Below are 17,897 nucleotides of genomic sequence, written 5' to 3' on the forward strand. Positions count from 1 at the left end.
AGGGGGAGAGAGGTCCAGCTGGATGATAAAAAGGCTTTATCAACACCAAAAATCCCAACGGTTTTATGGATAAATATTATATGAAAGCATTACACGGGAAACAGAAACTAGTTTCAGAAACTGCCTATAAAAAAAAAAAGATGCTTATAACAAAGGACTCACATTTTGTGAACTGATACTTGGTATTTCTTGAACACCAGAGATTTAAAGATGGCCAACTACCTTATTTATGAGACAAGCAACCAGCTTCTTAACCCCCTCAACTCCCTGCCTCAACAAACAGAACGAAACAAAAACCTGGCATAGGACTCCCATTTTCCATTTAAAGAATACATTTTTTTCTGTAAGATATGCTACTGTCTGTGTAAATGTGAGAGCACCTTGAGAATACAGACTTCCGGTTTCACTCTGGAATGTAAGTTCCCATCAGCCCTTAGTTACTTTGGACTTTAAAAAGACACACCCTTCAGAAGAAGCATGAACTGCTGAAATCCAGCACATACAACAGCTTTCCCTAAGGTTATAATGAGCTATGATTTTAAAAGGAAGAACTTACATTTTTTTTTAAATAAAAATACTTACTCTGTTCCTTTGGAGTCTTAAAATGAGAGAGGGGATGAGGGAGGAGGGGCTGGGAAGCACACTGCCAACCCCCTCACCACCACCCCCTTTTCCACCCACGAAGGGGTACTTTAGGGGTTTCATTTTTGGTCATGGTTACTCAAGTGAAAAGGGCTAGTTTTCTACACACTTGGACCACAGGAGATTACTGAAAAGTCCAGGCTTTACATACTGTGGGGATGGAGCGAGGGGACACTTAAAGCTAATGTAGTCAGAGTTCATCTCCATAGCTCAATCTCCATTTCCCCTCAACATATGATCAGCTAGCCCTTCGAACAAAGCTGCATTGAGTCTTTGAGTGAAGAAAAAGAGATGCAAAGAACAGTATAACAAGACCTAACAACATAATGGATTCCGGTTATGCCAGATAGAGCGCTGACTCAGAACCAGTTGCCTCAAACGAGTAAAGCATCTTTTTAAAACACTGGGGAAGACACAGGGGAGGCAGTTTCATAAACCATACTGAAGTTCAGTAGAACGAGGTCAGTTAAGCACTCTATCCTGAGACATACACCTTTCATTTTCAATTGTTTTCAAATAAAAAGAGAGAAATCCCCTTTTCAAGTTGGATTGTTTAAATGCACCTACAGCTACTCCTGTCTAGCAAAGGCTAGGCGAGCTCTCCCTACTGATGCATTTCAAAAAAGGTTCAATTGACAAAAGAAAGCAAGTGCAAAGGGTTTTTGACAAAAGAGGACTAGAGGGAACACATTTTCCTTGCACAGAAATACTGTTCTAGAAAATCAGACGAGGTAGCAACTCAAACCAGGGGTGTGCACATACTGGTGAGACAAACAGGGAATTTGGAAAACTTCAACGTCAGACACTCAACTACATAAAATTATTAGCTTAAAAACTGGGGTTACTCAGACACACATTAATATATATAAAATAGATAAACAATAAGGACCTACTGTACAGCACAAGGAACTATATTCAGTATCTTGTAATAATATATATTGGAAAAGAATCTAGAAAGAAAATACATATGAATGTATATGTATAACTAAATCACTTTGCTATATACCTGAAACTAATATTGTACATCAACTACAGTTCAATCAAAAAAAAATTGGGGTTACCTTATAAAAATGAGAGACTAAATGCTTAAATAAAACAAGGTATTATGGTGGTCAGATGACAGCACAGCCTAACCCAGTGTACGCTGAGAATGAGGTTCTTCGACCACAGAACCAGACAGGTCTGTAAAGAACCCCTGGGACCCTGTCCCACCCTCAGCAAGACTGTGCCTGCCGCTCCCTAGATCTATACACATCCATCCTGTTTATTGATGCTCCAGGTAATTCCTAGGCAGCCCTGTCCAGGGCTCAGCAAACAGAAAAGACTAAATCAAAATCAGGAACTCTGAAATACCTCCTATGATAAAGAGATTATTATTATTATTTTTTACACAATGTACATTTAGAGCCAATTCCAATACTGGTTCCAACAAATAAAAGTATTATGGCATCCATAGTTAATTGCACACTTAAAAGGATAATTATTTTTTGTTTCCCAGATGAATCATACCATCATCCTCTGAGCTATTATGAAATAACATATAAAACCCAGTGTTCATTTAGATGACGATGAGGTATTCTAAGCTGTTATAATGTCTTTGTAACACCATTATAACAAAGGCATAACTGCTTTCTTAAACTAAGATTTTTTTTCTCATTTTTTCTCCCACTAACTAGTCAAGATATCATATACTTTACAGATTGTTCATGTGTGAAGGGAGCAACTGAGGACTGAGGATTGATTAGACATAAACAAGAAAAATAGACGTTTTCATACATTAAAAATGCATGAAAAAGTGAAATATACATGTTACATGCTGCACACGGTCCTGTGTGAGTGGATGCATACATATACAAACAGATGCAGAAGAGCCATCATTTCTTACAGAAGAGACACACAGAGGGAGAAAGGCTGACAATTAGTAACCCCTTAAGTAGGTTAATGGTGCTGAGTTATCAGACAACACCACTGTGATTAGGGTGTGTCACCCTGCTCAGCACGCTGGGAGCACTCAATAGCTACTTGCAGAATTAAATTAAAAATCACTGAAAGGTTTTCACCCATAATAATCCTCTCGCACATTTAGTGTAACAATAGATTTTGTCCTGATTCTGAAGCAGCCCAGGGGCTCAGGGGTTCAATGTGGGTGGAGCAAATTTAATTTTCAAAGAAGAAAAAAAAAAAAAGTCATTAGAGACTCAGTTGGGTCCAGGACAGTTTGTTGGTTCTATGAATCTGTTAGGTGTAATTAAGGACGTGAATCTAAACGCATTTGACGGAGAGCCGAGCCAAACTAATTGCAATGTTGGTATATAACAGCTGTTATTCATTTGACACTTTGCTGTAAGAAGAATTAGAATATTGAAATATGGAACCAAAACATGTTTCTAATAAATGATTAGGCCACCTACAGTGTGTTTTGGTCATTTCTTATGTAGTCAATTTGATTGTTTTCACCCACCTGCTCCAATATTTTCATGGTTTCCTGGCTAGTGAAGTTACATAAGGCATACACAGCAACAAGCACATAGCGGAGAGAAAAGCCAAATTTGTAACTGCCAGCATTACTCATCTTCTACAGAAGAATTGATGAAATCTTGTTAAATGCTCAACACACTGAAGACAGCTCTTACCGTTTTTGCAAATCTGAGTTTCTGCATTTAGAATCTAAGGACCCTTAATGAGATCTAAAGTATATTACCTATCTTGTTTCGCATATTTATTTTTGTCTCCTATTTAAAAGAATATTTTTAGTTGATATAGAAATTTGTTTTACTGCTAAGGCAGACAGAATGAGAGTTGAGCACTTATTTCCAGTGAACTGATGCCAGAAATGTAAATATTCTAGTATGAGTTCAGAAAAAAAAAAAACTACTAGTGATTAAGTGGCTCAAATAGACTCCCAGAAAAAAAAGAACTAGAACCTTCAATTAATCTAGAGTGTATGCTGCAGTTAGTCCAGATGAAGCCCACTCTCCCACACTTGTGTGCAATGATCACTCATGCTCTGAATAATGGCCCAGAGACAATAACAAAGTCCTAATGAGTTATCAATGATCTACATATTGTGTGGTGGCTGTATGTACAAAACTATGTTTAAGCACTATATGCCACACAGTTCTACCTGTGAAAATGTAAAGCTCAAACCACTGGGGGCTGGGGAGAGGTAGCTGGGCAATTAAGACAAGGGTTGTGGATTAACAGAGTTCAGAAAGATTATGAATGATAAAGACTGATGCACAAATGGCTTTTTCTATAATTACAAAGTCAGATTAATCAAAACACCTCTTCCCCAAGGCATTCTATTCAACCAAGATCTTATTGTAGTGATTACTGCTATTAATAGTTTTCCATACTATGTTCACTGAAATAACTATTATTATTAAGGGGATAACAACATTAACACGTATTTAAGTGCTAACCGTGTGCCAAACAAGTGCTAAGACATTTGCACATATTCTCTCATTTAATTCTTATGAAATACCTAACAGCTAGATGTTGTTCTTTCCCCTGTTTTATAGACAAGGAAGCTGAGGATCAGAGGCGTTGGGTGAATTGCCCAAAATAATACTGTTTAGCATGGAGTCAGGATTTGAACTTGGGTTTGTCTGGCTCCAAAGGAAAGGAAATTGAACTCATTTCAATGGCAGGCTAAACATTGAAAGGTTTGTCTGAGATGACATGTCACTAGGGGGTGGCAGAGTTCCCCAGCTGGGTGTGATTTATCATTTGATGGTTGCTACTGCGGGGGCATCTCTTGTACCTCAATGCCTTAACCCAGTGCTTGAACTTAGAAATTCAAGAAGTATTTATTGAGTGAATGGCAACAGTAACACAAGATGTTGCCTAAAATGAACCTAAAGATGTTTTACTAAAATAACAGTCTCAAATGTATACTAAATACCTTAGTTTGCTAAAATCTCTCAAACACCTGGGCAAATCTTTACTGGATAATTTTATTTGGGGGAACCCTCGCATGCCCCCCCACTCACACACTTACAAACCACATATTTCCATTGAAAAAAAACCGTAGAGAACAAAGAGAAAAAGTTGTGATTTTGAATAAACAGTTTTCTTGAAATGTTTCCTAAATGTAGGGAGCAAGGCAATTTAAATAAATGGAATATCACCCAGATATTCTTTTTTTTTCTTCATAAATAAGGCTTATTAGATCAATTATTCTCTCCCAGGTCTACCAAGCACATATACACTTGTTTAGCTTTGCATTAGTGTCTATGAGCTGCTCATTATCATTTATAAAATATGCCAGAATGGTGGTACCCACAATGTCTCAGGGATTTATATTACCGGGATTTTTTTTTTTAATACACTGGGGTCAATTCTGTTATTTATTGGTATTCTAATCTATAATATTGGTTACTATAATTTAATGTCTGGGGTATGACATGGGGAAACAATTTCGACCTATTCAGATTAAAATGATATAATGTGAAATGAATTAATTCACTTCTAAGACGTAATTATTTTAAAACTTGGAAAACAGAAAACTAAAATTGCTACCCACCACTAATGACAGAGTTTAAACATCAAGGTTTATTGGTTAAAATTTGCTTATTCACTCTCAAAATCAAATCTGACTCAGGAAGCGTTCTCTGTCATCATACTAGAAGTAAATAGGCAATTCTAATTTCCATATAATCTTATATAAGGAGGAGCAAAACTGTTTCTGATTAAATAATATTTGCATAAGAATCACACTTGGAGTTTCCAATTTCAAAACACCCTTTTTAAAATGCATTTCTTTTTATTGCTTCCTCTAAGCCCTTGCAATTAAATTGCTGACTTCCAGAAACATGAAAAGAGCTGCATTCACAAATATTACAAAATATTTGGTAAGCTTTTTCACTCTACCTACAGAATTAATTTATTTATTTTTAGTGGTCCCTAAGTTAATTATCATCTATATTAATATAATCAAAGGTTGGAGAACATGGATTATGCCAAGCACTTTACATAGTTTACATAGTATTAGACACATTTTAGAGTACATTTATTGATTTAGCATATTTTTTGCTGCATTTAAATTTGCTTTCTCAATTTTACATTTAAATAAATGGTGTATTACTGTGCATGCTTTAATTATAATTATTTGGGAAATGGTGCAATAAATGTTGGCTGGATGAGTGAAATAGCCTAATATGTCAAAAAATATCAATACATAGTTATATATTAATGAAACTGTGCTGCTCTTAAAAAACGTCTCGGCTGTCAGTGAATCCATTGCTTCCAACTCCCACTGCCTTTTTTTCATCTCTTTTATGAAGTTTTCCCTTCCTGATACCACCTTCTGAAACTGCCATAGGTTGAAACTCCTTTGAAGAGAGCATCAGATAGGAGCTAACTTTTTTTTTTTTTACCTTTCACTGTTCTTTTCCAGTTACATCCACCTTGCATTCACCTCTCCTTTTCTTGTGTTTCTGGCTCACTGCCTCAGTGATCCTTGAACAAATTCCTATAATCACCTCGGCTCTCCTATCTTATCACATCACAAACCCCTGCCTGACTTGGAAAGCTCTTCACAGTCTTTCCAACCATCTTCCTCTCTTTCCAACAGTTTTCCAATTCAAACCCTCCTCCACCAATGACGACAATGAAGACAATGACTACCTGAGAAAATGAATATTGCATATTGAACAGTTTAGCAGAGACTAAAGACATTAACATGTAATTGATAGATCAAAGACATTAACATGTAATTGACAGACTAGAGTATAAGTAACCAGTCTCTGTGGGTTGCCTCATTTAACTCTCACAATAACAAGGAAAGTACTATTATTTCATTTTATAGAGGAGGAAATTAAGGCACAGAGAGATGAAATACCTTGTGAGAGATTATATGGCTAGTCAGTTGTGGATCTGAGACTTGAACTTAGAATCTACCCTCTTAATCATTTTGATGTACTTTCTTGTGAGCTACTGAACAGATCCTCCGTTGCTGCCTTCCATGCTGATGTGCACTACTGCTGATGTTAGTCCCTTTTGCTTGCATAGTTTCACCCCTGCTTAGCCAGATATTACCCACCCTTCAGGATCTAGTTCAACTGATACATTCAGAGACCATATTTAGCCTTCTCTGAGAAACTATGTCATTTTACCAGCCTTCAGCGATCTCCCCTTTTGGATAGTTCTAAATAATCTCTATTATGTATCAGCACACTGTTTGCTGGTTCAGCTTTATTACATCTGAAGAGTAGCAGAATATGTCACCCCAAAATATGTCACTTTGGCATAAGGATTATTTTGAGCTGAAGGCAACTGAGAAGAAGCAGATACAAGAAAAGCTCTCAGAGGTCTTGCTATTTGCCTAAAAGCAGGACATAAATTTACAAAGGTGTCCCTCTTCCACTCTTTGCCAGGAATAACAGAAGTTACTTGCCAGAGACTATTCTAGAGAGACCCTTATCAGCCCAGAAATGGCACCAGAGGAACCTACAAAACAACTGACTGACTAGCCCTTAACTTCCATTAGTTCCCCCATACATTTGCCTTCCCCCAATTTGCCACGCTAGAAACTCAAAGTCCTTTTCCTTTGTCTTATCTAAAAATTTCTAAAAATGTATTATTTTTTGCTAAGATGCTATACAAGCCCAAGTTCTAACCACTCCTTTGAGTTACTCATCACCGAATGCTCCCACGTGTACACATGATGTATGCATTAATAAGTCTGTTCGTTTTTCTCCTGTTAAGATGTATTTTGTCTAATTTATAGAGCCCCAGCCAATGAATAGTTTTTCCTCTCCTACTCATCTCTTTGGCAAAGTTGTCAACTTCTAAAGGATGGTGACTATGTCTTGAACTGTTTTCAGATTCTTCAATGAGCACAAAATGACTTTCAGCAGCAGCAGCAAGAATATTCTAGGTCCTGTGTTATGTACTGTACTTAATTATCTCATTTAATCTTCACTAAAACGATAGGAGGTAAATGTCATTATCCTGCATTACAGATGGGGTAACTGAGGCATGAAGAGATGAAGGAACAGAAAAAGGTCATAAAGTGAGTAGGTGGAAGAGCTAGGACCGATCTCCACTTTTTTCATGTACAGACTTTAATAACTTTTTAGTCATGTCACTTAATGTTTACAAATGACTGTCTCTTTAATATATAACCATGTCTTTTTTCTCCTTTACAATGAAAAAAATACTATTTCTTGTCATGGCCTTTTGCCTTCTGATCTCCACTTCTTTCAAAATGGAGCTTGGAAACATAGCATTTTGAAATGGATTTAACTGAAAGGATATGATTCTCTGGCTGCTAGGTTTCCATGATGTCTTTACTTAATTCTGAGCTCAGCTGATCACATCCAGATTACAGAAATACTCTTCTCTGTTTGTTTTATCCTATTATTTTTCTGAATAATTAGATTCAAAAATATTTCTCCTTGATGAGTGAATGTCTATAATTTTGCATGCCAGAGAAATATATCTTGTTGTTGTTACTTATTAGCTATATGGGATCATGGGAGATTTTTTAAAAGGGAGGGATTTGCAATTTGGCTAAGTTGATATGAAATAGAAACTTTACAGGAAGAGTATTTGTGTTTTTAAAGTTGTGTGTAATTTAAAAGTGATTTTCTTTACCCAAGGGACTCTTTACATGATGACCTTTGTTACAGGTGAGACCCCTGCATCCAATAGTCTGTATCTCTAGTCACATGTGCATGAGCTACCTCTACACTCTGTACTATATATATCTCACACTGGCAATCAAATGTTCTAGATCATCTCTCTTTCAGTGGGAAGTGGATAACACTGTTCTAATTGGACACATTTAAAAGCTCTTTAAATCACTTTCTGATGGCACTTCATTGTCACGTCTCTCAAGGATTCACAGTTTATGTAGCTGCACCGCACCTCCTCCCAGACTCTCAGAATGTCTGCAACTGACTTCCACTTAGCTAACAATACCATCTTTTATAAGACACAGAGAAACTGACACTGAGCTCCGTCTTGACACCCAATTACCCAACTCTGTTCTTATTCTTTCTTTTCTGCATCTTTCTCATCTGCATAAGACTACACTATTTTGATGGAAGGACCTCTTTTAAAAACATATTTATAAGTACTAACACACATATACTCTTAAGTGTAAAATAATATTACAATAAACAATAACAGTAATAATAATAAGTATTTGTGGGGCCACAAACAAGAACCTAATGGTGAAGCTGACTATTTGATTGATCTATAAACAGAGATATGGTAACAATACACAAAAGATTAATCTTACAGTATATCTTTCATGTTCAGATTACTTAGCTAAGCGTTTGCACAAAAACTTATTCGGATCTTTATACCATGGCTTCAATGATATTTAAAGAGGTAATCAACCAAATCTTGGCAAATGAAAATATATACATACTATAGACATGATCAAAAATAGTTTCTTTTTTTTTCTTCTTTCTATTGTAGGTGTGGTTTTAAGGAAACAGTGAAAGGTTGATAAGTACTTAGGGTGGAGGGACAAGGGAGATGGTGTGGTGTGGGAACACGATTACGTTTTTGGCTCAAAACTGGACAGACTCTGTCTTGACTCCTAGCTCTTTTCACCACTCACCCTGGAGATTCTCAAAGTCTAATCTGGGAACTTGTGAAGGCCTCTGAAATCATTTCAAATCTGCAAGGTCAAAACTATCTTTTTAAGAATACTGACACTTTTTTGCCTTTTTCTCTCTCATTCTTTCATGAGTGTATAGTGTTTTCTAGAAGCTACATGATGAACGATAGTGCGTTAGACTGAATGTAGAAACAGGTATAAGAATCAAGCAGTCTTTTATTAAGCCAGACTTTGAAGGGATTTACAACACTAATTTTTTCTCTTCTTACTAAATATTTTTTGGGGGGGAATAAGGAAGATAAAACTGCTTTTCATAAAAAAAAGTTACTTAACATGTAATAGGTTTATTATCATTATTTTAATAGGATTAATCAATAAATAATTTAAACATATTCCTTAAATAACTTCATCACGTCTCTGTTTAAATTATAATATGAAAAATGTCAATATCTAAAAACACAGATAAGCAAAAGGTATTTGAGGTCCTCAATAATTTTTAAGAGAGTAAATAGAGTCTGAGACCAAATACTTTCAGAACCTCTGATTTCTACTTTACCCTGTGATCTCATTCAAACTCATATAAGTTGTGTAATTAATTAAGGTGAGATCATACTGGAGTAGGCTGGACCCCTAACCCAATATGACTGGTGTCCTAATAAAAAGGACAGCACGTGAAGACAGCCACGCCAACAGGGAGAATGCCCTGGGAAGACTGACGCTGCGCTGCCACAGGCCAAGGAGCTAACAGAAGCAAGGGTACAGGCCTGGAACTATCCTCCCTAGTGTCTTCAGAAAGAGCTACACCTTGATTTCAGACTTCCCTAACAGGGAGACAACAAATTTCTGTTGTTCTAAACCACCAGTTTGTGGTACTTTATTCCAGAAGCCCTAGCAAACTAATAGGCCCTAACTTTAATCATCAAAAACCAATGATTCCCAAGTCTATCCGTCTAGTCCAACCCTCTTTCCTGAGTTTCATATGCACGCACACCATGGCTTCTAGGACATTTCCCATTTTGACAAGGCTTGTGAAAATCAAACACATTTAAAAGTCACTAATCATTATAACCCTCCTGATGAAGTCTGTTCTATTCCTGAATTGTTTTTTTCTTTATGAAGGGTACCACCTTCTTTAATGCCTCTTTCCCTTAATTCCCACATCTAAAATCATAAGGGTCAGTCAGTTCTACCTTTTAACAACCCTCTGGTGATGGTTAATTTCATGTGTCAACTTGGCTGGGCCCCAGTGCTCAGATATTTGTTCCAACCTTACTCTGGATGTTTCTCTGGGGGTGATTTTGAATGAGATGAACATTTAACATTTAAATCAGTGGATTTTGAGTAAAGCAGATCACTCTCCATAATGGAGGTGGGCTTCATCTAATCAGCTGAAAGCCTAAAGAAATCTGATCTCCCCTGAGCAAGAGAGAATTCTACCAGCAGACTGCCTTTGACCTTGAACTGCAACACTGGCTCTTCCCTGGGCCTCCAGCCTGCCATCCTACCTTGCAGATTTTAAACTTGCCAGCTTCTATAATCACAAAAGCCAATTCCTTAAAATAAATCTGTCTCTATATATCCACAACCTGTAGAATTCCAGTATACCTCTGCCTGGTGACTTCTGTAACCTCACTACCACTGCATTAGTTCAGGCCACCATCATCTCTTGTCAGGATTGTGATACTAACTTCATAACCTCTGTTGTTTCAGGCCCTTCCCTTTTCAATCCATCCTCTATGCTTCTGTCAAAATGACCTTTCTAAGAAACCTATCAAAGCGTATCACTTTCCCATTTATAAATGCTCACAGGTTTCCCATAGCTTTCAGGGTAAGACCTTAGCATAAAACATAATTATTCACTTTGTAATTCAAAATTAATGAAGTACAATTATTTTGAAAAATGGAAGTACTTCATACCTTTGTTTATATCGATGAGTTGTTTCTTCTTCTTCTGGCGTTCCAACTTTTCTTGTTCTGCTTTCTCTTTTGCAAGTTTTGCCCTCCTAGTCTTTTCTTCCATTTCTTTTCTCTTGTTGTTTTCTTTCACTGCTTCCTGTACATGTAAACAAAGTGAAACAATTAATTCTTCCATTATGTACATATTGGAGTTGTGCAATTTTAAAATTTATATATACCCACGTGCATGTGCTCAGAGGTGGAGAAGTATGACAGCAGCTGCAAGGTGTGTGCATAATCCTAATTTTTGAGAGAAACTAATAAATCTAAGATACTTCTTCTTGAAAAAAATTATATATAGCTCAGGCTTTAATTGCCATTACGTAGGGTGCCAGAAAATTAGAAACATGACTGTTTGCAGATTTCACAATAAACATACTTTCTCTGTTGTTGAAATAGGAAATAGTTTTAATCCACAAGAAATGGTTTAATATGGAAATATAGCTTAGAAAGTATTTTACCACTTTATGTTACATTTTCCCCTCGTCTGAAAAATGTTTTTTGAAAACTATCTGATAAGATTTTTGTGAAGAAAAATGAGATGCACTTATAAAGTGCTTAGAACACTTAGTCTATGACGATGGTGGTGGAGGTGGTGGCTGTGGTGGCGGCGGTCACGATTACATCTAATGGCATGAGACAATCAGCCATGTTACTGTAGGAAAGAAACACTTGCAAGTTTCATCGCTTTTTATATGCCCAGATCTTTAGAAATGCTGAAACATATTTCAAGCTACTGTCTGTTTTATTTTGGCTAGATTACCCGTGCAACTCAAGGAAATGAGGCCATTCCAGTAGACAGTATGGGAGAAAGTTGAAGTAAACTGATCAGCTGAACTAGCAGTATTTTTGACTTCAGAGAAATCATTAATACAGAGACATACCAACTGCAAGTTCCTTCCATCAAGCTGTTCTGGGTTTTTTTCCTATTATGATTTATTAGACATACTTCATAGCAGGTACCAACTATTTCATAGAAACTATTTTGTTCCAGAAATCCTAAAGACAAGGACTCAATAATAAGAATATATTCAATATATTTTTTCTTCCTGTTAAAAGATATACTAGTTTTAAAAAGCCCTGAAAGCACTTTCAAAAAATCTCCTGGCTTGCAAGAATTATTGGTGCCTCCCCCTTCTCCTGCCACTGTCACGCTGGTACCTCTAGCATCAGGCTTAGAGCACAAGACGATCTGGCTCCTGCAGACAAACTCAGACTATCACTTAAAATAAACTGGAATAATGGAATCATCATTTTAGATCAGGGTTTCTCAACTTCAGCACTATTGTCATTTTGCACGAGCCTACTCTTTGCTGTGGGAGCACCCTGTGCACTGTAAGATGTTTAGCAGCATCCCAGACCTCTAGTCACTAGATGCCAGTACAAGCATCCCTCCCCGGTTATGACAACCAAAAATGTCTCCAGGGATTGCCAAATGTTATCCAGGTTGAGAACCACTAATCTAGGGGGTTGCATAGAGATTAATTTATTCACCAAAAATTACAAAGTGCCTGCTCTGCTGAATCCAACTTCTTTTCAAGGATGTAGAAACCAAATTCTGAACAAGGTTACAGACTTGCCTAAGGTCACACATTAATGTAATTGCGAAGCTGGGAACAGAACTCTGTCTCTCCTCTCACAGTTCGGCGTATGTTTTATTCTTCAAGGAAGAAAAGACAATGTGGATATGACACCAAAAGCACAAGCAGCCAAAGAAAAAACTGATAAATAAGACTTCATCAAAACTAAAACCTTTGATCCATCAAAGGACATTGTCAAGAAAGTGATGTGATAAGGCACAGAATGGGAGAAAATATTTGGAAATCTTACATCTGATGAGAATAGATAAAAACTCTCACAACTCAACATTGAAAAGACAAATAATCCAATTAAAAATAAACAAAGGATTTGAATAGCTATTTCTGCAAAGAAGATAGACAGCCAGTAAGTACATGAAAAGATGTTTGATATTATTAATCACTAGGGAACTGCAAATCAAAACCACAGTGAGGTACCACTTCATACACACTAGGATGGTTATAATAAGAAAGCAATGAAACCGATCATAATAAGTGAAGATGTGAAGAAATTGGAATGCTTTGCATTGCTGGTGTGAATGTAAAAGAGTGAGTCATTTTGGAAAGCTGGCTGGCAGTTCATCAAAATGCTAAACAGAATTACAATATGATCCAGCAATTCCACTCCTAGATATATGTCCTAGAGAAAAGAAAACACATGTTCATACAAAAACTTGCACAAGAATGTTCATTCGCAGCATTATTCTTAATAGCCAATAAGTGGAAAAGACCCAAATGTCCATCAATTGATAAAACAATAAACAAAATGTGGTATGTATCCATACAATGGAATATTATTCAACCATAAAAAGAATAAAGTTCTGATATATGCTGCAACATGGATGAACCTTAAAATATGATGCTAAGTAAAAGAAGTCAGACACAAAAGGTCACATATGGTATCATACGTAATGTGTGGAATAGGCAAATCCATAGAGACAGAAAGTAGATTAGTGGTTGCCAGGGGAAGGAAGCAGGGGGAATGGGGAGTAACTGTTCATGAGAAAGGGGTGTCTTTTTGGGCATGATGAAAATGTTCTGGGATTATATAGTGGTGATGGTTGAACAACCTTGTGAATATACAAAAAACACTGACTTGCATACTTCAAAACGGTCAATTTTATGATATATAAATTATATCTCAATAAAAATTAATAAAAATTTTAAAAATAGATGTTTGGAAAAGGCGGGATTGAAATAAAATTGTAACTTAGGAAAAAAAGACAACAAGAAAAAGCAACATATATTCAGGTTCTGATACTAACAAGTTGTATGATCTCTGGTAAGTAACACAAGAGGAAGTGAGAAGCAGAGACAGAATGGAGATTAATGCTTGTGTAAATTTTATGACAGGGTCAAATCGCTGATCTGGGAAACAGTTACCAACATCCGGGTGGACTCTTCCATTAGCAATCTGTTGGACTATTTAGTTGTTGAGTGCTGTCATTTATTATGAAGATGGGAAAAACTGGTAACTTCATTTGTATTTCTTCTTTATTCTTATAACAGCTACTCTTTAATGGAAATTTATTATGTCCCAGGTGTTTTAAGTACATAACTTCAAATCTTTATCAAAGACTCAAAATTTATAGAAAATCTGCAAAGTAACTATTATTTGTTCTTACTTTACAGATGCTAAAATTTAGGTTCAGGTAGGTTAATTAAGTGAGATGCCCAAGGTTACACAGCTACTTAAGTACCAGAACCTCGTATGTTTACTTAGATTACCATGATTCCTTCTAAGTAGAGTTGCCGGATAAAAAATAGGACACTCAGTTAAATCTGAATTTTACATAAACCATGAATAAGTTTTTTTAGTATAAGTATATCCCAAACCATAGTTGGCATATACTTAAACTAAAAAATTTGATGTAATATTTGGGACACATGGAAATAAAAATTATTGATTATCTATAAAATACTTGGGATATACATATGCTAAATATCATGTAATATTTGGGACACATTGATAATAAAAACATTATTCATGATTTATCTGAAATTCAAATTTAACTGGGCATCCAATATTTTTACTTGATAAATCTGGCAATTCTATTCCCAAGAGACTCTTGATTTTTTTATATGCATCCTTTCATAGACCAAGCTTATCTAATGAAGACAGTAGAATAATTATAAAAACACCCAAAAAAGCCCAAATCCAAACTATAATTTGAGAACAGAAATGTTGATATTATCACCAATAGGCATTTATGCGGTTCATGGACTTGAATCATACTATTTCTGTAGCATTCTCCACATTTCATTCCATTTTAATTTTTGGAAATAGAGTAAAACTCAAAACAATGTGTATATAAAAATCTAAACTAACACAATTTGGGTAGAAGGAAAGAAGTCAATAACTAATATCACAGAATCACTAGTGGAGAGATCTGGCATCTGTGAGTAGGTTAACTTTCTATATGAAAGGGAGGCTTGCAACCAGCACTACTAAAACACCATGAATGTAGATCTGTAAACGATGAAACAGATCAGATCATAGGTCCATCAGTTTACATCTTAAACGTTTCAGGAATAAATTTAATGTCAAAACAATCTCACAATTTGAAATGGCATGTGTAATCCTAAAGAGATCAAAAGAGAAGAGGAAAATGATTTCTGGAGTTTGGCATTAATTAAAATGAGTGAAAGCATCTACTCTACAAAGTTAAATATTGTTCAAGCAACACAGCCTGCGGAGTAAGGTTCTCGTTCTTACATCATTGCTCCCGTCTTCATGAAGCGGCCTCATGCTAAAAAGAAGACCTGATTGCTCTTGGTGTTTTGACTCTTCGGCTCTGGCTTTAGGAAATTTGCGATGGGAAACGTGTGCCTCTTTAATTCTCTCTACTTAAGAAATCAATTTAAAGAGAGAAGAGGAAATCTTAACTATGGTTTCATGTCAACATTCTTTAGTTTTACACGAGCAAAAGATAAGAAATTTCAAGACTTTGCTTAACTCTCCTAAAAATGTGACAGTTGATGGGGAGAGAACTCTTTTGCGGGGTGGGATACATTCTTTCCACCCTAATTCCAATGAAACAAAACCCAAATAATTAAAAGAAGAAAAGCAACAGGAGAAAATTTAAGCTAAGAATTAAAAAAAAAAAAAACCCTTAAATAATTGACTGTGATTAACAACGCTGTATATTTGCTGAGTCTCACTAAATATTTGCTGACTCATGTGTACTTCAACACGATTCTGAAGTAAGCATCAATCATTATTTCTTAGGGTTGGGGATGCCAACTGATTAGATTCTGTCAATGTACAGAACTGTGTTCTGTTAAAAGGCTGCTAACTGAGAAAGTATTTTGGTAGTAACCTCATATAAGATAAGAAATGTTTACAGAAAAAAAGTCTCAGTTTTAACTGGCATATCTGTTTTTCAAGAGTCAGTAAAAAGCATGAAAGGAGAAAAATAAAACAAAAAATGTCTCTAGGATTTAGTGCAAAATATATTCACCAACCTAATTTTAAATCTCTCACTAATTTTAAGTCTCTATTGCCTGGCTGAAAAATATGAATAAATTAGAAATCTCATTTCCCCTGTTGTGCATAATTAACAAATGAGACCTATGGACTAAAAATGTCATATGCAAAAAAGAAAAAAAAAGAAAGAAAAAAGAAAAAGCTCATGTAAATGCTCAGACCTCTCAAATATTCCAATTAAGCTTTAAGAAAGAGATAAAACTGGTTTAGAAAATTCCAACAGGCTCAGATGCCAGCCTCCTTCATGTCCGGTCTACACGAATCCAGTATCTTCCAACCCCGTGATATTTGAAAACAAAAACCACCACCCACCAAAAACCATTCCTTACATCCATTGCCTTCAGTGGCTTTTTATCCCAGTGCTGACTACAGAAGCACCCTGCATGCACTGTGATCTCACTGAAAGCTGTAGTATATTTTGCGGGATGAAGAAGTGGAGCAATTAGGAAGAAAAATGCATCTTGGAGTCACATTAACCCGGTTTCAAATCCAAGCTCCCATTTCTCATCTAAAAGCTGTGTGACCTTGAACAAGTTAGTTATTTCATTTCTTCGAGCTTTAGTTTCCACATCTGTAGGATGGAAATACCACCACTCAAATCACTTGGCTGTTAAATAGATCTAGGGAAATAATGTTTCTATGAAACACTGACGACAGGGCCTGGTACAGAAGAAACGTTCAGTATACATGGGGGCACTGATTATTATGGGTAAAAGAAACATTTACAAGTTTGAACAGTAAGAACTTGGTCATTAAGGCACAGATGACCTCATGTGGTTTCAACAGTTTATTCTGCACAACCCCCTCCTTCTTTTTTGGAAGTTTTGAGGATGTGACCTATGACTAGAAATCTGACATCTTGATAATGTCTACTCTCATAAGCATACTGAACATGATTTTTAACTGTACCATATTATTGGCATCTAAGATAATTTAAAAAATCCACACATATCACTCTCACTTGGCACTCATAAAAAAAAAAAAAAAACATTAGAAATGTATTCTTTTCCCTTTTGAGTTCTGGGTCATCCTGGGTACTTGTATGAAAATACTTGGCAAGACTGTGATTTCTTTCAGTTTCAGAAGCTGTATTAGAAAAGAGTCACATAACCTTAAAAGAATGTGTTGGAAATGTCCTGGTGAACAAACTGGCAACTCTGGTGCCAGAGGCGGACTGTGATCACGCTGCTTAGTGTTTCTTCCTTCATCAGGGATGTCAGAAGGATTCACAAACGATCCTGAGTCAAATCATTTGGCAACAATATAAAGAAACCTGGTATGCATTATACTGAGAATCCTTTTGTACACTAAAACATGTCACCGAGGTTTTTTTTTTAATGAAAACACAACAAAAGAGGTGAAATTCTCTCCACATTTTTTAATCTTGCACTGTCCTAGCACCAGATGCTCTTTCAGCTTTAATTCAAAGTGTCCTTTTGGAGCTTTTTTCCTTTTACCTTCTTTCTGTTTCACGCTCACCAATTCAGAATTTGAAACTGTTTTATTTTAATCACCTCTTTTAAAATAACATAAAACACTTAAAATTTCAATAAAAAAAACTGCTGACATGGATACTGTAAATTTCGATCTTTCCTAGGTAGGTTTGAGGATTCTAAGGCTTCGTTTTTTTAATGCACCTTGTTGACAAGACTTCTAAAAA

At 36.0% G+C, this 17,897-nt stretch overlaps 1 protein-coding gene across 3 annotated transcripts in view; it reads right to left on the bottom strand.

Moving 5' to 3' along the window:
- The window catches only part of DIAPH2 (diaphanous related formin 2), a 798,971-nt gene that overhangs the window by 176,026 nt on the left and 605,048 nt on the right, over nt 1–17,897 (bottom strand). For all 3 annotated transcript variants that reach the window (XM_064482987.1, XM_064482986.1, XM_064482985.1), the window contains one exon: nt 11,135–11,270. In XM_064482987.1, coding sequence (XP_064339057.1) covers nt 11,135–11,270 — 136 coding nt within the window. The remainder of the gene's footprint in view (nt 1–11,134; nt 11,271–17,897) is intronic.

This window comes from Camelus dromedarius, chromosome X, assembly GCF_036321535.1.
Source record: "Camelus dromedarius isolate mCamDro1 chromosome X, mCamDro1.pat, whole genome shotgun sequence".
NCBI lineage: Eukaryota > Metazoa > Chordata > Mammalia > Artiodactyla > Camelidae > Camelus > Camelus dromedarius.